Source organism: Emys orbicularis, chromosome 23 (genome assembly GCF_028017835.1).
Source record: "Emys orbicularis isolate rEmyOrb1 chromosome 23, rEmyOrb1.hap1, whole genome shotgun sequence".
Lineage (NCBI taxonomy): Eukaryota > Metazoa > Chordata > Testudines > Emydidae > Emys > Emys orbicularis.
The window spans coordinates 15,265,749-15,285,094 of NC_088705.1; the positions used below are offsets into that span (position 1 = coordinate 15,265,749).

Below are 19,346 nucleotides of genomic sequence, written 5' to 3' on the forward strand. Positions count from 1 at the left end.
TAAGTTGAGCCTCTGTTATGGGGTCTTTAAAGTTTCCATGCAGCTTGCAGAGATTTCACTTTTGGTGCTGTACGTTTTAATGTCTGTTTAACTAACCTCCTCATTTTTGTGTAGTTCCCCTTTCTGAAATTAAATGCTAGTGTTGAGCCGTTTTCCCCGCCTCAGGGATGTTAAATTTAATTATATTATGGTCACTATTACCGAGCGGTTCAGCTATATTCACCTCTTGGACCTGATCCTGTGCTCCACTTAAGACTAAATCAAAAATTGCCTCTCCTCTGGTGGGTTCTAGTGCTCCAAGAAGCAGTCATTTAAAGTGTCAAGAAACTTTATCTCTGCATCCCGTCCTGGGGTGACATGTACCCAGTCAATATGGGGATAGTTGAAATCCCCCATTATTATTGAGTTTTTTATTTTAATAGCCTCTCTAATGTCCCTGAGCATTTCACAGTCACTATCATCATCCTGGTCAGGTGGTCTGTAACATATCCCTACTAATATATTCTTATTATTCAAGCATGGAATTACTATCCATAGAGATTCCTTACCCAATGCATCATCCTTTAAAAATTGTTTTGAGAGAGATCCTTAAGACCAGAAAGAAAGAGGCAAAGGCAATAAGAAAGTTTGTCCTGGTGGCACTATATTGAAAATGTTCAAATAAAGCACAAACCCAGATTCCAAAGTTCTGTATTTTTCAAAATAAAGATCACACGTTGTTTAGAGACAATCTACACAAGAGTTACAAAAAATAGTCGCCCAGGCATAAGCATACACAGGTTTGTTAATTATACACATATGGTTACAAGTGTGCTTGCAAAAAAGTTCATTGGAAATATACACAAGGCTCTGTAAATGTACACCGTGTAGTGTTACAATTCTATATTCAAACAAGGAAAATTGACAGTATGTTACATTCACTTACAAGTAGACAAAATGCAAAATACAGTTCATCTTCTGTACAAAAAGGGAAGGTGATTCACACTTTACAAGGTGAAAGGGGACTCTGATTGTAAGGAAAACTAGGGGATTCTGTACTTTTGCACTTTTTTTTACTGTCACAAAATAAGCAAAACATTACTTTTTTAAGATTCAAAAAAACACTATTTTGAACTGAATCATTCTGTATAACATTTAGAAAGGATCGCTACTGTTCGACTAGGTGACAAATAAAACCAAGCATTTTTTTTTTTTTAAACATTAACTAGGCTGTATAAAGAGAACATTTCCTTCAAAAGAAAAAATTTACTTCTGGTTGAAATTACAATTTACAATATACAACACTATATGCTACGACCATAAAAGGTGTGAATATACACTGAAATGCACAGGTTTTGCTAATTTTTTTCTTACCAAAAAACGGGTTTATGTTGATTCAAACTTCTCCACATTTACATTACAGAGGTTTACAAATGTACAATTGTACAATCAAAAGTATGTTCCACTACTAGGGTACATTATAGATACAGATTAGACATCAAAACAAGAAAATACTACAAATTTTTATATATGTAAAGTCTACACCAAGTATACACTATATATTTATAGAAGCAAGACCAAAGCTGAGTTGGATTTTTTTTCCTCATGCTAAATAATCAAATTTTGTCTTTCAGTGTTAACAGAACAAACTGAGTAGGCAGTAAACAAATACACCCGCCCTTCTTGCTTTAAAAACATCCTGGGTGCTTATGTTTTCTTTCGAAACTGACTGCTAAGCTACCTTCTTTAGCATGTTATACTCCAAAAACAAAACAGAAAAAGCAATTAAAAAGTTTCAAAAACTTAAAAAATTTCTTAAACTGAAGCTTTAGCAAGTTGAATTTTTTTTAATATTTATAAACAGCGTTAAATGCGGGTTTTGTGCCATTTAACTAAAATTCAAACTTCTTGCTGAGTTTTGAATAAAAGGAGAAAAACAGGTATTTGCAAAAAAGTCACCTGCGAGGCGGATGAATTAAAAACATTTTTTTTTCTTCAAACCAACCACCCTGAAAGTTTCCACATTTGGAATATAGATACAACAGTGAACAAAAATGTGGCCTCCCATGTACATTTGATACCTATGTACAAGTATTCTATACACCAGTAAAACAGCAGGGCAATTAGTTAATTAAAAAAAATAATTAGTACATGTTATGCATAATAAAATTAAAGAAATTTACAAAGGCTTATTTTTTGTTTGTATTTTTAGTAGTTTAGCAACCATAAAACATTTTCTAACTGTATATTGGAATATTGTCGGTTGCTGGTTTTAAATGCCTGATGGCCAGTGAGTTTCTCTGAAATTCATTGTCTCAAATGATACCATTTGGTGGTCCACAAATTGGCCCCAAGTCAACCCCATTTTTCATGTAATATTTCTCCAGCTTGGCCAAAATGTGCTTGCCATAGGTGTACTTGCGCAGGGTGGCAATGTGAGGCCGGATCTAGGAGACAAAAAGGTTTATGGAAGCTTAGAAACCAGAGCCACATACACATTAGCCCGGAGAGATTTCTGTACTCCTTCAAGGACACAATCTTATACCATAATAGTCACCTCCCCTCCCATTCCCCCCCACCCAGCCACAACTCTCCTCCCAGTGATCAATTGCGAACATGGAAAAGTCACATTAGGAAAGTATTTCATGTAGTTTAGTGGCCTTTTAATAAACGTTAGCAGTTGGAAACAAGGAAGAGAGCCAGCACTATGTGCTCAGCCAGCCTTCTTTGGAACATCTGATCTATGGACTACAGTTTCAAACCCTATTCCAATACCTTACTGGTTTAATTTTCATTTAGAGTTCAGTAACTTAAGTGAAGCAGTGACTTTAGCAAGGGAAAACTAAAAGCAGTTTGGGTAATCGTTATTTTTAGGTGGGCAGTGTCCTGTGTTTAAGGGTAGTTTGATTTAGAGGTGACTGGAAAATGGAAATCCCGTCCCATGAAAAACATTGTATTTTAGAAAAAGTTTGTCTTTTCATGCTGCTTTGGGACAAACATGTGAAGTTTTTCCTGGCAAGGGATTTCCAGGAAAATCACATTGCGAGAGATGGGAATTTTTCAGCTTTCTAAAGACAAAGTGAAACTAACAAGAGCCTTCCAGGTGGACTGCTGGCTGCCGAAGCTGGGAGGCTCTCGTCAATTTCACTTCCTGCCTACTGGGAGTTGCTGTTTCGATTTTCCAGATGGAAAATTTCAATTTTGTGGAAGGGGCATTTTCCACTAGAAAATCATTCTGATGGACAATTCCTGAACAGTTCTGATTTGATTTCGAATCCCAACATTTACGAGGGACTTGTCTTCATGGGGAAACTGACTGGCAGAACTATAACAGTGTAACTCCCCATGGGGACACTATTCTGAGGTAAAAGTCACTTTTATTCTGAAATAGAGCATCCACACAGGGGCCTTGCTGAAGTACATGTAATTATACCACTGTAGTTCTGCCACTCAACTTCCCTATGTAGACAAGAGAAAAGGACGAGTCATGATAGCGATACATGGGAAAGGTTCACACTGCTTATGTATTTCTTCAACGATGTAACTAGAAGTCAGATTTTAATTTCAAGGTTGAAACTATAGGAATGGTGAGTAAATAATTTGAAAATTAATGCATAAATATATTCTCCCTCTCCTCTCCTCCCTGGGAAAGAAAAATACATTATTGTTGCATTTCCCTAAGGTAGGAAATCCCAAATCCACCCTCTCTTCCTTTAATTCAGGCACTAGTGGATTTGAGCCCATTTAACCTGAAGAATCCAATAAATCTGTCTTGTAAACATCACAAACCTTTATGCCTTTCCCCTCCTCACCCTAATATCCAAAGTAGGTTTAACTGGATAATTTGAAAACTGGCTCTAGAAAACATGCTAACTCTACAATGGTATTTCTTTTTGTCGTATTCCTCAACGGCCTGCATCCGTGATACTTTTCTGAGTTTTCACCATCAAAACTGGTGATTGTATATGGTTTAATGTTTTGGCCATTTTCCTGTTTGTTGAAATTAATGTATTGTTTTTTTTATTATAATGGCATCACATCAATAAACTGGCTGTAGAAAACTGCCATTAAAACAATCTACAAGCAAAGTCCATTATTCTGAATGAGCCCAGTAGAAGATAGATTACATTTTAAAAAGCCATGTTAATACGCCCATGACATAGTTACGCAGAAACCTAATTAGCTGCTTATTCTGATCAAAGGAAAGGAACTGGCTTGACAGAAGGAAGCACAAGGTACTAACACCCCCCACCCCCAGTGACAGCATAGCTATCACAGAATTATATGTTGGTATAAACCACCACCTCCAGAATAAAATTACATTACACCTCTACCCCGATATAACGCTGTCCTCGGGAGCCAAAAAAATCTTACCACGTTATAGGTGAAACCGCACTATGTCAAACTTGCTTTGATCCGCCGCAGCGCGCAGCCCCACCCCCCCGGAGCACAGCTTTACCGCATTATATCCGAATTCGTGTTATATTGGGTCATGTTATATCGGGGTAGAGGTGTATTCCAGATTACTCCCTCCATCTTGGCAGTAGATAATTAAGCCCTGTTCAGAATTTTAGCCTTTGCTTGTAGATTTTTTTTATTCCACCATAACTATACCAGTTAACTTCCCCAAGCAGACAAGCCCACACACTGTGGTGTACAAATTACATACATGCTCCTTTCATTTTAAAGGAACACTGGCTGGTCAAATGACCTAATGTCTAGCGTCAATTCTCAAAGGAGTGTAAAGGAATTCAATTTCATTAGGATTTGGTACCCGACTCCCTTAGGCTCCACTGAAAATCCCAGCATTTAGATTTTACATTCCCATGTTGGCAGCTCTCATAATGTTATTATTAGTCTAGCTATAATTGGTGTTTTTCATACAGCCCCAGGCCCTGGAGTTGTGTGATTGTATGAAAATCTCAGATTTAGGGGGAGTTTTTTAAAACAAGTTTCTATCCCTTATGGCTGTAGAGAAAAGCTTGAAAAAAAGACAGTTACCGTTTCCGTATTGGTGTTCTTCGAGATGTGTTGCTCATGTCTATTCCACAATAGGTGTGCGTGCTCGCTACATGCACCGGTGCCGGAAGTTTCCCCCCAGCAGTACCCATAGGGGAGTGCCCCAGCGACTCCTGGAGTGGCGTCTCCATGGTGCGGTATAAGGGGAACTGCGCGCTCCCCCCACCCTGAGTTCCTTCCTGCCAGACAACTTCCACAGAGGGGAAGGAGGGCGGGATGTTGAATAGACATGAGCAACACATCTCGAAGAACACCTGTTACGGAAAAGGTAATTGTCTTTTCTTCCTCGAGTGATTGCTCGTGTGTATTCCACAGTAGGTGATTCCAAGCTATATCTGTTGGAGGTGGGAGGAGTTCACAAATTCTCGGGATGGAGTATGGCCCTGCTGAACCCGGCGTCTTCCCTGGTCTGAGAGATGATCGCATAGTGCAAGGTGAACGTGTGAACTGAAGACCACATGGCAGCCCCACAAATGTCCTGAATGGGGACACGGGCCAAAAAGGCAGCCGACGAGGCCTGTGCCCGAGTCGAGTGCACCTTCACAATTGGTGGCGGAGGGATTCCTGCCAGGTCACAACAGGTACAGATGCACGAGGTGATCCAGTTGGAGAGGCGCTGAGTGGAGATCGGCCGACCTTTCATGTCCTTGGCCGAGGCGATGAACAGTTGCGAGGACTTTCTGAACGGCCAGAGCCAGTCTCACATCCAGCGTGGAGACGGCGCTCCTCACTGGACACATGGGGCTTGGGGCAGAGGACCGGCAGAAAAATGTCCTGACCCATGTGAAAGGCGGAGACCACCTTCGGGAGGAACGAAGAGTGTGGGTAGAGCTGGACCTTATCCTTATGAAACACCATGTACAGGGGCTCGGAGGTCAGGGTCCTGAGCTCCAAGACCCACCTGGCCGACATGACCGCAACCAGGAAGGCCACCTTCCACGAGAGGTGTGACCAGCAGCACGTGGCTAGCGGTTCAAACGGGGGCCCTGTGAGACGGGCCAACACCAGGTTTAGGTCCCACTGTGGGACTGGGGGCCTAAAATACGGGAAGAGACGATCCACCCCGTAAGGAATCAGTCATAGCATGGGCCCTGCACCGGCGGGTGGAAGGCCGATATGGCCGCCAGGTGCACCTTGACTGACGAGGGTGCCAGGCCCTGGGCTCTAAGGTGGAGGAGGTAGTGCAGAATAAGCTGGATTGGAGCGGCCACTGGGGAAACGCCCTGCTCGTCCACCCATCTGGAAAACCGAGACCACTTTGCCAAGTAGGCTCGGCGTGTGGAGGGCCGCCTGCTTTCTAGGAGGATGTGTTGAAACCCTTCTGAGCACGTCCTTTCCTCCCTACCTAACCATTGAGCAGCCACGCTGTGAGGTGGAGTGCCGCTAGGTTGGGGTGGAGGAGGCGGCCCTGGCCCTGGGAGAGCAGGTCCGGGCGGGACGGCAACAGCCATGACGGGGCGACCATCGGGCCCGTGAGGGTCCTGTACCAATGCTGCCTGGGCCATGCCGAGGCAATCAGAAGGACCTGGGCCTTGTCCATCTTTATCTTTTCCAGGACCTTGCCAATCAGCGGGAACAGGGGAAAGGCAAAGAGGAACTGGCCTGACCAGGACAGGAAGAAGGCATCGGAGATAGCGCCCCGTCCCAGCCCCCCCCCAGAGCAGAACCCGGGACAGCAATGGTTCTGCTGAGTTGCGAGCAGGTCCACCTGGGGAGTTCCCCCCACTCGAAGAAATCTGTGCACCACCTCTGGGTGGAGAGACCACTCGTGCTGAGAGGAGAAGTCCCTGCTCAAGCGATCCGCCTGCGCGTTCTGGGCGCCCGGTAGGTGGTAGGCCTGTAGGCAGATGTCGTGGGCTATACAAAAAATCCCACAGCCTGAGGGCTTCGTGGCAGAGGGCAGAAGATCAGGCTCCGCCTTGCCTGTTGATGTAGAACATTGAGGCCGTGTTGTCCGTGAGGACCCTGACCACCCGGCCTTCCAGAAGCGAGCGGAAGGCCATGCATGTCAGCCGTGCCGCCCTGAGCTCCTTGACATTTATGTGGAGGGTCAGATCCCGAGCCGACCACAGACCTTTGGTCTGAACATTTCCCACATGGACCCCTCATCCCAGGTCCAACACATCGGACACCAGTTCCAGTGACGGGGCCCTTCCCCTGAACGGGACCCCTTGGAACATGTTTCTTGGGGAGGACCATCACTGTAGGGAGGCAATCACTGGTTCGGGTACCGTGAGGACTTTGTCCATCCTGTCCCTGGCCTGGGAGAACTCCGAGGCCAACCAGAGCTGGAGGGGCCTCATCCTGAGTCTGGAGTGACGGACCACGTACGGTGCCTGGTGCCGACTCGGAGCGGCGTGCCGGAGCCGGGGTCAGTGCCGACTCCATCAGAATAGCCCGGAGCCTAATGTCCCTTTCTCTCTTGGTCCGAGGCTTAAAAGACTTGCAAATCTTGCAGCGATCGCTGAGATGAGTTTCTCCCGAACAGCTCAGACAGTCCGCGTGCGGATCACTCGTGGCACAGATCGCCTACAAGTGTCGCACGACTTAAAACCCGGGGCGCAAGGCATGCCCCGCCCCAGGCGCGCTAACTAAACTAAACAACAAACTAACTACAGATACCATACACCGAACGAACAAGCAGTTCTGGGGACGAGCTACAGCAAAGCTGGAGCAGAGTGGTTCTGAAGCACCTTCACTGGCGGCAAGAAGGAACTGAGGGTGGGGGGAGCACGCAGCGCCCCTTATATCGCATCATGGAGACGCCACTCTAGGGGTCGTTGGGGCGCTCCCCTACGGGTACTGCTAGGGGAAAAACTTCCAGCACCGGTGCACGTGGCGATCACGCACACCTATTGTAGAATACACATGAGCAATCACTCGAAGAACACAACTGCTAAAGGTTCTAAAAAACAGAAAGCAAATAAAAAGCCCAAAATAATTATTTTTAAAATCTCATTATTTTGAAATCAAGGTTGGTAGCATTGCAATATTTAAGACAAAAATTGTTTCCTTTTTAAAACAAAAACATATAATCTTGCAACCTTTGTAAACTCGAACCCTGCAACAGTGTACTAATGCCTGAGAATCTGAAACAGATTCAAAACTGACAAACAAAAGTGACTAATGTGTTAACTCACCAAGCTCAGAAAAATGCGGAAAGCAAACAGTGCAACTAAAGATAGGAAGCAAAATTCAGTTTTTAATTTTATTAATTTAAGATGTTCTTAAATTTGTTTAAAAGTAATCTGACACTAGCTTTTTTAAAGCAGTGTATTCTGCATACGCCAAATGGATGAAGCCTATACACTCCATAGCATAAGTTACATTAAGTTTTTAAAGAAAGTCTCTTTAAAGTGCTGCTGTAATGCTTCCGTATGAAACGACAAACATAGTGACTGTCCTTAGAATTCCTGTTAACAGCTCTGGATTCAGCGGTTTCTAGAAGTCTGGCTCAGAGTACACGGTGAGAGTCTCATTATTGAACAGTGTTCTCAGTGAGGGCAAGTGTGTCATCATCGCCAGACCTTTGAACCGTACCTGAATTTCAACACGTCTAGCTGGCTTTGTTACAGCCCCAATTGTATCAGCACTTTTGTTATAAATCCCCATGTTCACATGTATGTAAGTAGGCCAGAAAAGACTGGTAAAGACGCTGGATGAGTTTTACCTCCACGTGTGTAAATGGTGTCCCTGCTAGGAGGGATAAAGCAATGGCAGTCCTTGTGAGGAGACAAGTATCAGTCACTCTACAGAGATAGATATATGCTTGATACGCCAACTTTCAGGGAATATTTTTGAGGATCTCAGGCCTGCCTCCCAACTCTCATGATTTTTGAAAGTGCCAGGATCAGAGCCATGCACAGCTCACTAAATATCAGCTTTATCAGGAGGAATTTCTCATTCTTACTGCTACAGATTAATGAATTTGTATTAGAGTGTAACACTAGGAAAACTCAATGCTTGACAACCTGACTGATAGGTTGCTCTCGGAAGAGGTTTAAGTTCCACCCACTTAGATCTTCGTGCTACACACTCCAAAATCTATGAGGATTCCGAAGCACAAAGCCCATTGTTACCAACTGGTGGCAGCTGCTTACCTTGTGCATGACAATCTTCCGTTGAGCTGGTTCTGCCACATCAATCATTTTCTGTACCACGTAGTTGGCATACTGATCTTTCATCATGGTGTATAAGGCGCTGTGAGGGCCATCGTTCATAGTGCACACCTCATCAATCAGCATGGCCCGCTCCGTGCGGGAGGCGTGAGTAACACATTTCTCCACAACGTTGCTGCAACACAAGAAGGTGGTAGTATGTCACCCCACAATATCCAGACTTAGCTTTCTAGTCAACCCCAGAGGGATGCTCTTGGGTCTCTAACCAAGAACGGCCATTAGGAAAGCCAGGAAGTGCTGGTATGGAAATTCAGCAGCAGGACATTTTGGATTCTTGACCAAAGAACTTTTGGTTTCTATTTCAGGACAAAGCTCAAAAGGATCACACAGACTAATATTGAAAAGTTCATCCACATAACTTTGATCTGGAAAACTCACAAGAACAAGGAGTGGGGCAAGATTTCCAGGACTTCCCGGGTTGGGCTGAGATGCATACATCCAAGAGCAGTCTGTCTAGAACTGCTCTTTCACATCCTGAGCAAAACTAGGAAGCATAGAAGCACATGCAAAAATGGACAACATTTACTGCACTATTTCAAACCTTGCATTTGATAAGAGATTTGAGCCAAGGATCAACTCAGGTCTTATTTCATCCAAATTAACTTGTGCATCCCTAGTCTGAAAGCCTATAGTGTAAGATTTTAAGTGTAGGTCTATCTTATACCACATTCATCACAGTGATATCTGAGTTGTCCTTAACATGTCTCTCTTAGCATTGTATTTCAACCTGAAAGAAGATCCTGGGTTAGAACAGGGAAATGCAAGATAACTAAGGGAGGGATCTGATATCTTAGCATGGGTGAACACCTTCCATAATTACTCTGTGGTTTGATAGAAAGGCACATGAGTGCTATTGCCTGTCATTTCTGGAAGTCCAAGTTTAAAATATGACATAGGAAAAGTGAAAAGTGTTTGCTGGTCTCAACTTCTGTTCTAGAGGATCTGGGTTTATAGCACAAAATCACTAAGTGATTTGCCACAACTCACGCGCACTGCACAGGGGAGACAATGAACTGATTAACACTCTGCATGGGAGATGGTTAGTACACAACAGTAAGGCAAGCCAGGGAGGAAGCAATTTGGAATAACTGTGTTAAGATACTTCCCTGGCACCTGACCACCCTTTACCCAACGCTTGCCAATACAACATTTGTTAGCGTTACAAAGTACCATTTAATCATTCACAAAGGGGGGAAAGTAAGTCTTATAGAAGCTCAGATGCTACATATTTAAGAGGCTAGAAACAGGCACTAGAGGATTCCGCAAATGCGGCCTATTGGTTAGAGCAAATAACTGGGAATCAAGACCCCTAGGTTTTATTCCCCACTCATAGTCTAATGTCTGGCATGACATGTAACCTCCAGGTGCCTCAGTTTCCCCATGTGTAAGACAGTTATAAATTCAAACTTTCCTCATAAGGGGCTGAGAGGCTTAATTAGTGTATGCAAAGCAACGAGATTCTTCAGTGAAAGGTGTTATAAGGCAGGGAAGAATTTCTATAATAAAACAGCCAACTCCTGGGACCAGCCAGGCCGTCTAGTGGCAGTGAAATGCTCTAGGCTGCTGTTCAAGTGAGCCCCCAGCAAGCCAATCCAGGTGCAGTGTTAAGAGACTTGAAAGGAGCTGTGTTCTACTCTTCTTGGTTAAACATGGGAGCTTGAAATAGGTAACACTTGGACATCCTCCTCCTTTCTATAAATGGATAGCCACCTAACTGGGGCCAAATGCTTTTTAAATTTCCCCATTCACGTATAGCTGATTTTTAAGCAGAGAACTATACATTATACAGTACGGTCATTATACTGCTACTGCTATCTTCTGGCATGCTGGAACATCTAGGAAAAACAGTGTTTTTATAGGATTTAGACTTTACTAAGCAAATGCAAACCTGGCAAATTTATGTTGACTCAACACAAGCACGTTGCCTCTAATTTCTGCTACGATCTTGCTTTTGTCCTCAGGCCGACCATGTTCTAGTACATGCTGGATAACATAGTTCCCATATTGATCCTGTAACAAAGCGTATAGAAACCATTAACACTAAACCAGCTCCCTGTGCTAATAAGTTTTGTAAACTTTAGTTTAACTACACACTAATTAGCCCATAATTAGCTTAAATGATATAATCAATATTTCTACTGCTAGAGAAGGTCACATTCTAAAATTTTAATATGATGTAAAACACTAACTCTGTGCCAATTATAATCCAAAATAATTGGTTCTTGAGCATGAAGCATGTTGATTACACTAACTGCTTACGGAAAGAAACCACTTCAAATGTCCTCCGCCTCCAAGTTTTAGAATCCTGAAACACCTACACTAGAATGCTCACAGTTCACAGAGCCAATCTCCTGTCCTCCCTTCACATCCCTTCTTGAGACACTTCAGCCCCCCCCCCCCCCCCCCCCAGTACCGTAACACCCAATGAGAATGGCTAGGTGTGTGGCCTGCCAGTCAGTCAATCATTTCTTTTCTTCACTTTTCAAAAGGCTAAAAAGCTTTGATGCTTCCAATGTGTACACAGGTCTATCTACATGACAGCTGGGAGGGTGCTCCCCAGCCTGGGTTGCGAGACATGCGCTCGATCTGCACGTGGCTTTGGCAGGCAGCATGGATAGTGGCTCAGACTAGTCCCCTGAGTACAAATACGCCTGACCCCCTAGGTCCGTACTCAGGAGGCTAGCCTGAACTGCTGTCCATGGTGCCACAGGTACATTGCTATTTTAGCAAGCTAGCGCATGTCTGTCTATGCATGCGGAGAACCACTCTTCCAAATACTATCTAGACCAGGGGCTCTCAACCTTTCCAGACTACTGCACCCCTTTCAGGAGTCTGATTTGTCTTGAGTCCCCCCAAGTTTCACCTCCCTTAAAAACGACTTGCTTACAAAATCAGACATAAAAATACAGAAGTGTCACAGCACACTAGTACTGAACAATTGCTCACTTTCTAATTTTTACTTATAAATCTATATAATTATAAAATAAATCTATTTCAATATCAACATTGTACTTACATTGCAGTGTACAGTATATGGAGCAGTATATACAAGTCACTGTCTGTATGAAGTTTTAGTTTGTACTGACTTCGCTCGTGCTCTTTATGTAGCCTGCTGTAAAACTAGGCAAATCTCTAGATGAGTTGATGTACCCCATGGAAGACCTCTGTGTATCCCCAGGGGTACGTGTATCCCTGGTTGAGAACCACTGGTCTAGACGTACCCTTAGATTAAAATACTTGCAATCTTGGGTTCCTTTTATGCTGCCACCCTTGTCTTCTCCATCCTCCCCTGGTTGTGGGCTACACCCCATTACATCTTGTCCCTAGTTAGAGACTGTCAGCTCCCTGAGGAAGGGAGCCCCAAATCCAGGAACTTCCGTAATACAGAGCGGTAACTAGAACAGGCTGTGCAGCAACCTCCCTCCCAACTCCTGCCCACTACCTGCACAAGTTGCTCGGTGTGTTGATGAAGCTCCTCCAAGATGGGAAGAGTCTGCTCAGGCAGACAATGCTCGAGGATCCGCTGAATCACACGACAGCCGTATGGATGTGTAGACAATGCAAATACCTGCATTCGGTAGACACGAGTCAGCACAGGAAACACTTCTATTCGTCCCACTTTTTGAAGCTTAAACATTCTTTATAATTGAACAGAGAAGTGATGGTAAAAATAGCACCATCTTATTCACTGAATCTGTTCCACATATGTAAGCAAAATTATGACTGAATGATTCCTAGCGCTCAGGTCTTCTGAGTCCCACTTTATTGCTCTATCTACCAGGCCACACTGTGTAAGTAGTAAGGCTCCATTTATGTCACAGAATCCATGACTTCGAGACCTCCATGACATTTTCTGCTTCAGCCCCAAGGTTCCTGTGAGGGGCGAAAGCCTCCTGAGGCTCCCCCCGCCCCTTATAGGGTTCCAGCAACAGGTGACAGCCTCTGAGGGCCCCCCCACAGAGATCCAGCAACGGGTGACAGCTTTGCACCACTGGCTTGCTGGGTGGCCTTGGGCAAGCCACGTCTGTGCCTCAGTTTCCCCTTTTGTAAAATGGGGATAATGATATTAACCTTCCTTGTAAAGCACTTTACAAGAGCGGAGTGTTGTTATTATAGAGACTGTTTTATAACTTTCTGCTTTGGCTGTATGGATACTTTATGTTGGTTATCAACTATAGTGACATGCCAAAAATTATGTAAGAATTCGCTTAAAGAGGTGACAGGTAAAAAAGCTTAGTGGAGGGCGAAGTACATTCTGTCCTTCAATCAGAACTGAGGACACATAATAAAATACACTGATAACTGAATTTCCTCAACTCTCAGGGTTTATTTTATTACCTTACCATTTCATTGTAGGGGTACCAGGTGTCAAAGAATCTTCTCCCTTCCCAAAGTATGAGAATGGATTGGGAAGAACTCACCTCCCTACTCATTCTAGCACTCCTGCTCAACTTGTTATTTAAAGCAAAATATTTTCTTCAGCTGTTTAAAACCAATTAACACAAAGTCGCTACTCTATCGGAGCCTAATGGACTATAAACATTTTAATAAAAAGCTTCTTCTGAGTTGAACCAGCACACAAAAACCTCTTCAAAGGCAGTTACATTCGGAGATGATCTTGAGGTGCTAGGTTTACTCTTTCAGTATAAAGTCCAGATGGAACTGGCTCACTTCACAAGATGAGAGAGGATTTTTCTAACTGCCAATGTCTGGGATCTAAGTTTCTAGATTGCCTCCTGCATTGATACTCCACTGGAAGAGTTAGAACTTAACTGGCTAGCTTGCTAAGGGACATGGCCGGCTAGAAGCTTGCTTGCTGTCCTATAGCTGACTGGCTTTGCAATGCTAATGGTAATAAGCAAACTGGGTGTGTTAGTAAAGAAAGATGCAACGTGAAAACATTCATAGAGCAGACTCAAGGTATAAGAAGGTGGGGTTTTTAACCGTTGCTTTTCTGACCCTAAGTGCGCTTTAAAATGTCAGCGAAATTATGACTGAAAGATTCCTAGCATCAAAACGAAAACTCCCTTTCAGGCTGGGATTTCATCCTTCAGCTTCAATTCAAAGCCAATTATGGCAGCAGAGTTGGAGACACTTAAAACAGGGATTTTATAATGAAAAGGTCAAGATAACTGAACTACAATAGCACAAATAAAGACTGCTACATAATTCAATGGTTATTCATAAGTATACTAGCCAGGAGTTCCAAGAATGGAATAGGGGAGAAATGACTCTCTCTCTCTGGCGGTAAATTAAACTTCCTGGCCCACAACTGGACCCCTGGGAAAGCTTGATCAAAACAAATGTCATGATGAAAATGTATTAGTCCAGCCACAAAGCACACTCATCATCCTAACTATGAAGACTGATGGAAACACACTAATTGTTCACCCACCAAAAAAAGTATGACTAGTTTCAGGGAAATAGATTTTTGCAAGGTTGCTCTACGTGATATATCTGCAGGCAAAAGGACAATGCTTGTGACTGACGAGGTGTCCAGCCATATTTTATTGCTAAATTCTTCCCAAAGGTGTTTGCAGGAAACAAAATGTTAAAGCTGAAAACCCAAAGCTCTGAGTGAGTTATAGCGTCTAAGCTTCTGTTCAAAGTGATACTAAATAACACAAATAATGAGGCTCGACATTTTATTTCTAGCTTCTCAAGAACTTACCTGCCCCTTAAATGCATCAATGATAAATTGCAGGGACTGTGGCTGTACACACTCAATACACTTCTGCACCACGTGATTACCATTCTGGTCTTTCACACACTTCAGTACATGGCCATCTAACTCCCGTACCATCTCATTCTATTGGGAAGAAAGACAGATACAAACAGAAAGCACCCCCGGAGTTCATAGCTGACAAATATCCATGCAGAATCTTCATTAACAACAAAACAAAACAAAAACCACACACACACAAAAACCAACCCTAAGGACATCCACCCTAACTCTAAAGTTTAAAAGTCCTCCATGAAGAACTTAGTTGTGTCTCATCACTACTGCAGTGAAAGTTTTCCAATAGCTGATGATGCGGTGATGATGCTATGCAGTAAGCTTACTGTGCTACAAAGATAACTAATAAAAAGCCATTTATGATTACAAAATTAGGTGAAGCAGTTGTCTAGCTAAGGAACAACTGACAAGCATCCTGTCTCAAACATCCATATGTACTGCAGTTAGCATTCATATGAATAATACAGAATGCAGAGAACTTACATTCAAAAAATCTGAAGTGAAACTACATGAGAAATACTTTAGTCATCAATGAAATGCAGCCATCTCTGGATAATTATTCAGAGCACAACAATAGCACAGGACAAAGTGAGTGGAACTTAGGTAAGATTCATCTAATTATAATAGGTGTTTAGGCGACAGTGGAGCTAACAGCTCCACTCTTGTAAAACATGGTATGGAATCTATAAAAACAAAGAATTGTCAGGATTTCACTTTTACAACTGATCCAAACGATGCCACTTTCAGGATCAGAGAACCCCTTCACACCATCCTGGGACATTAATTCAGCAAAGACCCAGACCGACTGTAACTTCTCTTGGGCCCACACCACGATTTCTTGCAGCACAACTACCCTTCCCTATTGCTGTGCTGAAGAAATAGCTCAGGCCTGACCCGAAGGGAATATATTTCTAAATTAAAAACTGAAATGGGCTTTAATAAGCCAATGAGAGCTCCTTAAATTGTGATTCCCAAAAATCTTTGGAGCTGGATCACGCACGGCATTTCTCATTTTAAATATCGACATTGTTAATGAAATCCTGGATGAGAAAATGGGACCTTTGCCAACCTGTTCGCAGCAGAATCTAGGCGATTTCCCATGTGTGTCTAATACTTGGTCTCTCTGGCTAATGTCTTGGAAGGAATAAAGAATTCCTCCCAAATGATGTTGAAAGGCAGGATTCTGACCCTCTACATTAATGCAGCAAGGTCCTACTGAGTGCTAAAAGGCAACCCCTTGGGAACTGTTTGCTTGGAGGGATTTAAATAGAAGTCTGCCAATTCACTATCAACCTCCCCACGTGCCACATTACAATGTGATTACAGGGAACACTAGAAATTGTTTAACTCTGAGATGGCACAGTCTGATGGCACTCCTTGTCTGCAATGGATCCACAGAATGTCACACAATTATCATGCATGTGAAACATCACATATATGCCACAAACCAAATCAAAGGAAAATCACTGACAGACAAAAACAATGCAACAAGTGTATAATAATTCAAGTACCAAACAGCAAGAAACATTCAACATCAAGAAGAAAGTTAAAATGGAAACTTACAATTACCTGCTGGTCTGGGGGGATAAATTCAAGAGCCTTCTGGATAACTCTACAGCCGTACATCTGCAAAGCCAGGGACAGAACATGCCCACGGATCCGTTCTGCCAAGGCCAACTTCTGATCAAGGCTGCCAAACTAGAAAGGAGGACAGACACTGTTGTTCTAACATGCACAAACCCTTGGACTAGACTGGGAGAGGAGGGGCAGTAAGCAGGTTGTAATGTTAAAGTCTCTGGTTTCGCATCTCAAAGCTCAGGCGAGCAGGCTGAGTCCCGGAAAGAACCGCATGCTCTCTGGGCGTGTATCAACAAAACGGGGAGGTGACGGTGTGTCACACATGCCTGATGCATTCAACTGAAGTCAAGTGGCAAAGGTACTGAACCCACCACATTCAGACACATATAGCAGCTGATTAACCCAGTGACACTGAAAAGGTTCCTGGAAAGACCATGCATTCCATGATCCTGGAAGCAAGTCCAAGTGACTTGGGAGAAATGGAGATTCCAGGAAGGAGAGGTGGGATAATTTATTCAGTTTTGCTGCTTCGGAGAACCTCTACTTCAACAACAGTGGGATTAAAAACACGACTTGCAGACTAGCTGAGTGATGTGTTGCAGATACAGTGGGAAGGAACTCCCACAACATTTTCTGCCTTAGCCTGTGATAACGTCCCATGTCCCAGAGGTGCATGTGCTCGGAAAAAAGAAGTGAGAGTATGGGTGACCTATTAGGAGCCTAAAGGAGTTACCACCCAAATCCTAATGAAATTCAACGAGAGCTGGGCCCTTTACCCTCTTAGACCCCTTTGAAAATCCCAAACTCAATTTGCTTTCTGATTTAAATAAAATGCTCCCTCCTAATTATGTTGTATATTAGAGAGACAAGATGGGTGAGGTAATATCTTTTACTAAACCAACTTCTGTTGGTGAGCGAGACAAGCTTTTAAACTATACAGAGCTCTTACTCTTCCCTCCTAACCACAACCAAGAAGGAAGCAAACCAGCTTTGTTAAGATGCAGTTCACTTTATTCCTAAATATGTGGAGTATGGCCAGTTCGGCAGTGCCAACATGTGCCTTTGGAAACAGAGGCAAGTGACGGCCTTGTAGAGGATCTAAGCGCCTCCGGATGGAAGAATTTTTAAAGAAAGAGATCTCTGACATTGGGTGCATCCTAAAGGCAAAAAAAGTACTCTTCAGAAGCATTTAAGAGCCCCAGGCCTGAGTCACCCCAGCAGGAAAAATTTAGCAGCCCGTCAGTGCTGAGCAATCTCCTACCCGTTTGGTGGCAGGGTCTTTACAGAGCTACCCTCCAGCACCCCAGATGAGTTCCTGTCGGACAGGGACTAGCAAAGAAGGGAATGAAAACTCACTTCAAAGAACTTCTGTATGACGTAATTGCCAAACACATCGACCATCAGCTGGTAAGCGGCCTGCAGGATTTCATTGAACACAAGCTGGCGCTCCGCAGGGGTGGCACGCTCCAGTTTCAGCTGGATGAACCTGAGGAACAGGATTGGTGGGATGTTGTAATTCAAAGGGCTACTGGCACATACTCCCTCACTGTACTTGTTCGACTCAAAACCCATTCCAAAGCCCCATATTGCTCAAAATAAACCGAGTTCTATTCAGTGCCTATTTGACACTCTAGGTGATGGCGCAAGCATAAATATCCCAAGAATCTCCCCGTTGCACAGCAAAGCACATCATGACGCAGGGTTACTGGTTACTTCCTGCTCGGACAGCCCTTTGAACATGGGGAGCATGAAGTGATGCTGGCACAGCAAGCAGGTTAACTATGTAATGAGAATGCTCCTATTTACACACAAAGCACTTGGGAGCAAACACTGGTGGCAGAGCATCTACAAAAAGCAATTTGGTTGGCCGGTTTCCGCTCCTGTGTAGCGCCTCCTTGCTTTTGGACTTCGGATGTCCACTGCACACCGAGCTGATCAAGAAGGGGCTGTCCTAAAAGGGTCATATTGTGTATTGTTTTTAATCCCACCTGGATCCATGCTGATCCTGGGAAAACTCCATGATGTGCCCGGCAATCTCCCTGAGCTGTAGGTTAGGGTACCGGTTATTGCGGAAGTCTTCGAGCAGCCTGCTTCGGCCAGAGGGCATGACATCAGACATCCCGTAGCGCAGGCGAGAGGAGGGGAACAGCGTGCTGCTGGGGCTGAAGAGGCTAGAGGCACTGCTTGCGCTGCGGTACTTGGCTTCAGCTCCAGGGGCAGCGGAGATGTAGCGGCCGCTACCGTTTGTGAGCCCTCCTGTGGGTCACAAAAAGGAGGATGTTTCAAAAGCTGAAGGTGAGCAGCTGAACGCCTGGGCTCCAAACAGAGACGGGAGCTCTGTGTAACACTATTTCTATGCTATTTCTAGTCCAGCTAACCTGGTTTTGCAGGCAACTGTTCTGGAAGACAGACTGGGCAAACTGTCCCAGAAAACAGTTTAGCTAGGACTGTGTTTGAGCATGGTTCTTTAACCCGGCCCTTTTGTATTTAAGCAGAACCGCCTATAGATTTCAATGGGGAGTTTGGCTTAAAACTGAGAAGGCCTTTGGTTCCTAAGACTGTTTAAAGGAGTCTACAAATCTGGCATGCTGCCAGTTCCATGTCTTTCCCATCTACCACAATACAACTGTCCGCATCCCTTTCTGACTCTCCTAGCCCGTCCAGGGCCCACCCTGTACTTTAAAGTCCCTTTTAAGGACTACGCAGTGTAGCAATATGTACAAGTGTGAAAGGATATAATCTGTATTTCCACTAGTGGCAGCCCTTGCTAACGCAACAGGAATTTAGCAGTTTTTAAAGTTGCAAGAGTGGGGCCCATCTTGGACCGTCTCCCCCAGGGTGAGGCAGGCCGCCAA

At 43.9% G+C, this 19,346-nt stretch overlaps 1 protein-coding gene and 1 non-coding gene across 2 annotated transcripts in view; both read right to left on the reverse strand.

The window, feature by feature from the left end:
- Positions 1–674: 674 nt before the first annotated feature.
- PUM1 (pumilio RNA binding family member 1) overlaps positions 675–19,346 on the reverse strand; it is a 126,079-nt gene continuing 107,407 nt past the window's right edge. Inside the window, exons 15-22 of the mRNA XM_065421820.1 lie at positions 18,480–18,747; positions 17,848–17,977; positions 16,483–16,611; positions 14,848–14,985; positions 12,619–12,744; positions 11,065–11,186; positions 9,099–9,291; positions 675–2,426 (exon numbers count right to left, since the gene is read on the reverse strand). Coding sequence (XP_065277892.1) covers positions 2,295–2,426; positions 9,099–9,291; positions 11,065–11,186; positions 12,619–12,744; positions 14,848–14,985; positions 16,483–16,611; positions 17,848–17,977; positions 18,480–18,747 — 1,238 coding nt within the window. The 3' untranslated portion in view covers positions 675–2,294. The remainder of the gene's footprint in view (positions 2,427–9,098; positions 9,292–11,064; positions 11,187–12,618; positions 12,745–14,847; positions 14,986–16,482; positions 16,612–17,847; positions 17,978–18,479; positions 18,748–19,346) is intronic.
- On the reverse strand, positions 8,447–8,524 carry LOC135893947 (small nucleolar RNA SNORD103/SNORD85). The gene has a single exon (XR_010562342.1). It is a non-coding gene; the product is annotated as a small nucleolar RNA SNORD103/SNORD85 (small nucleolar RNA).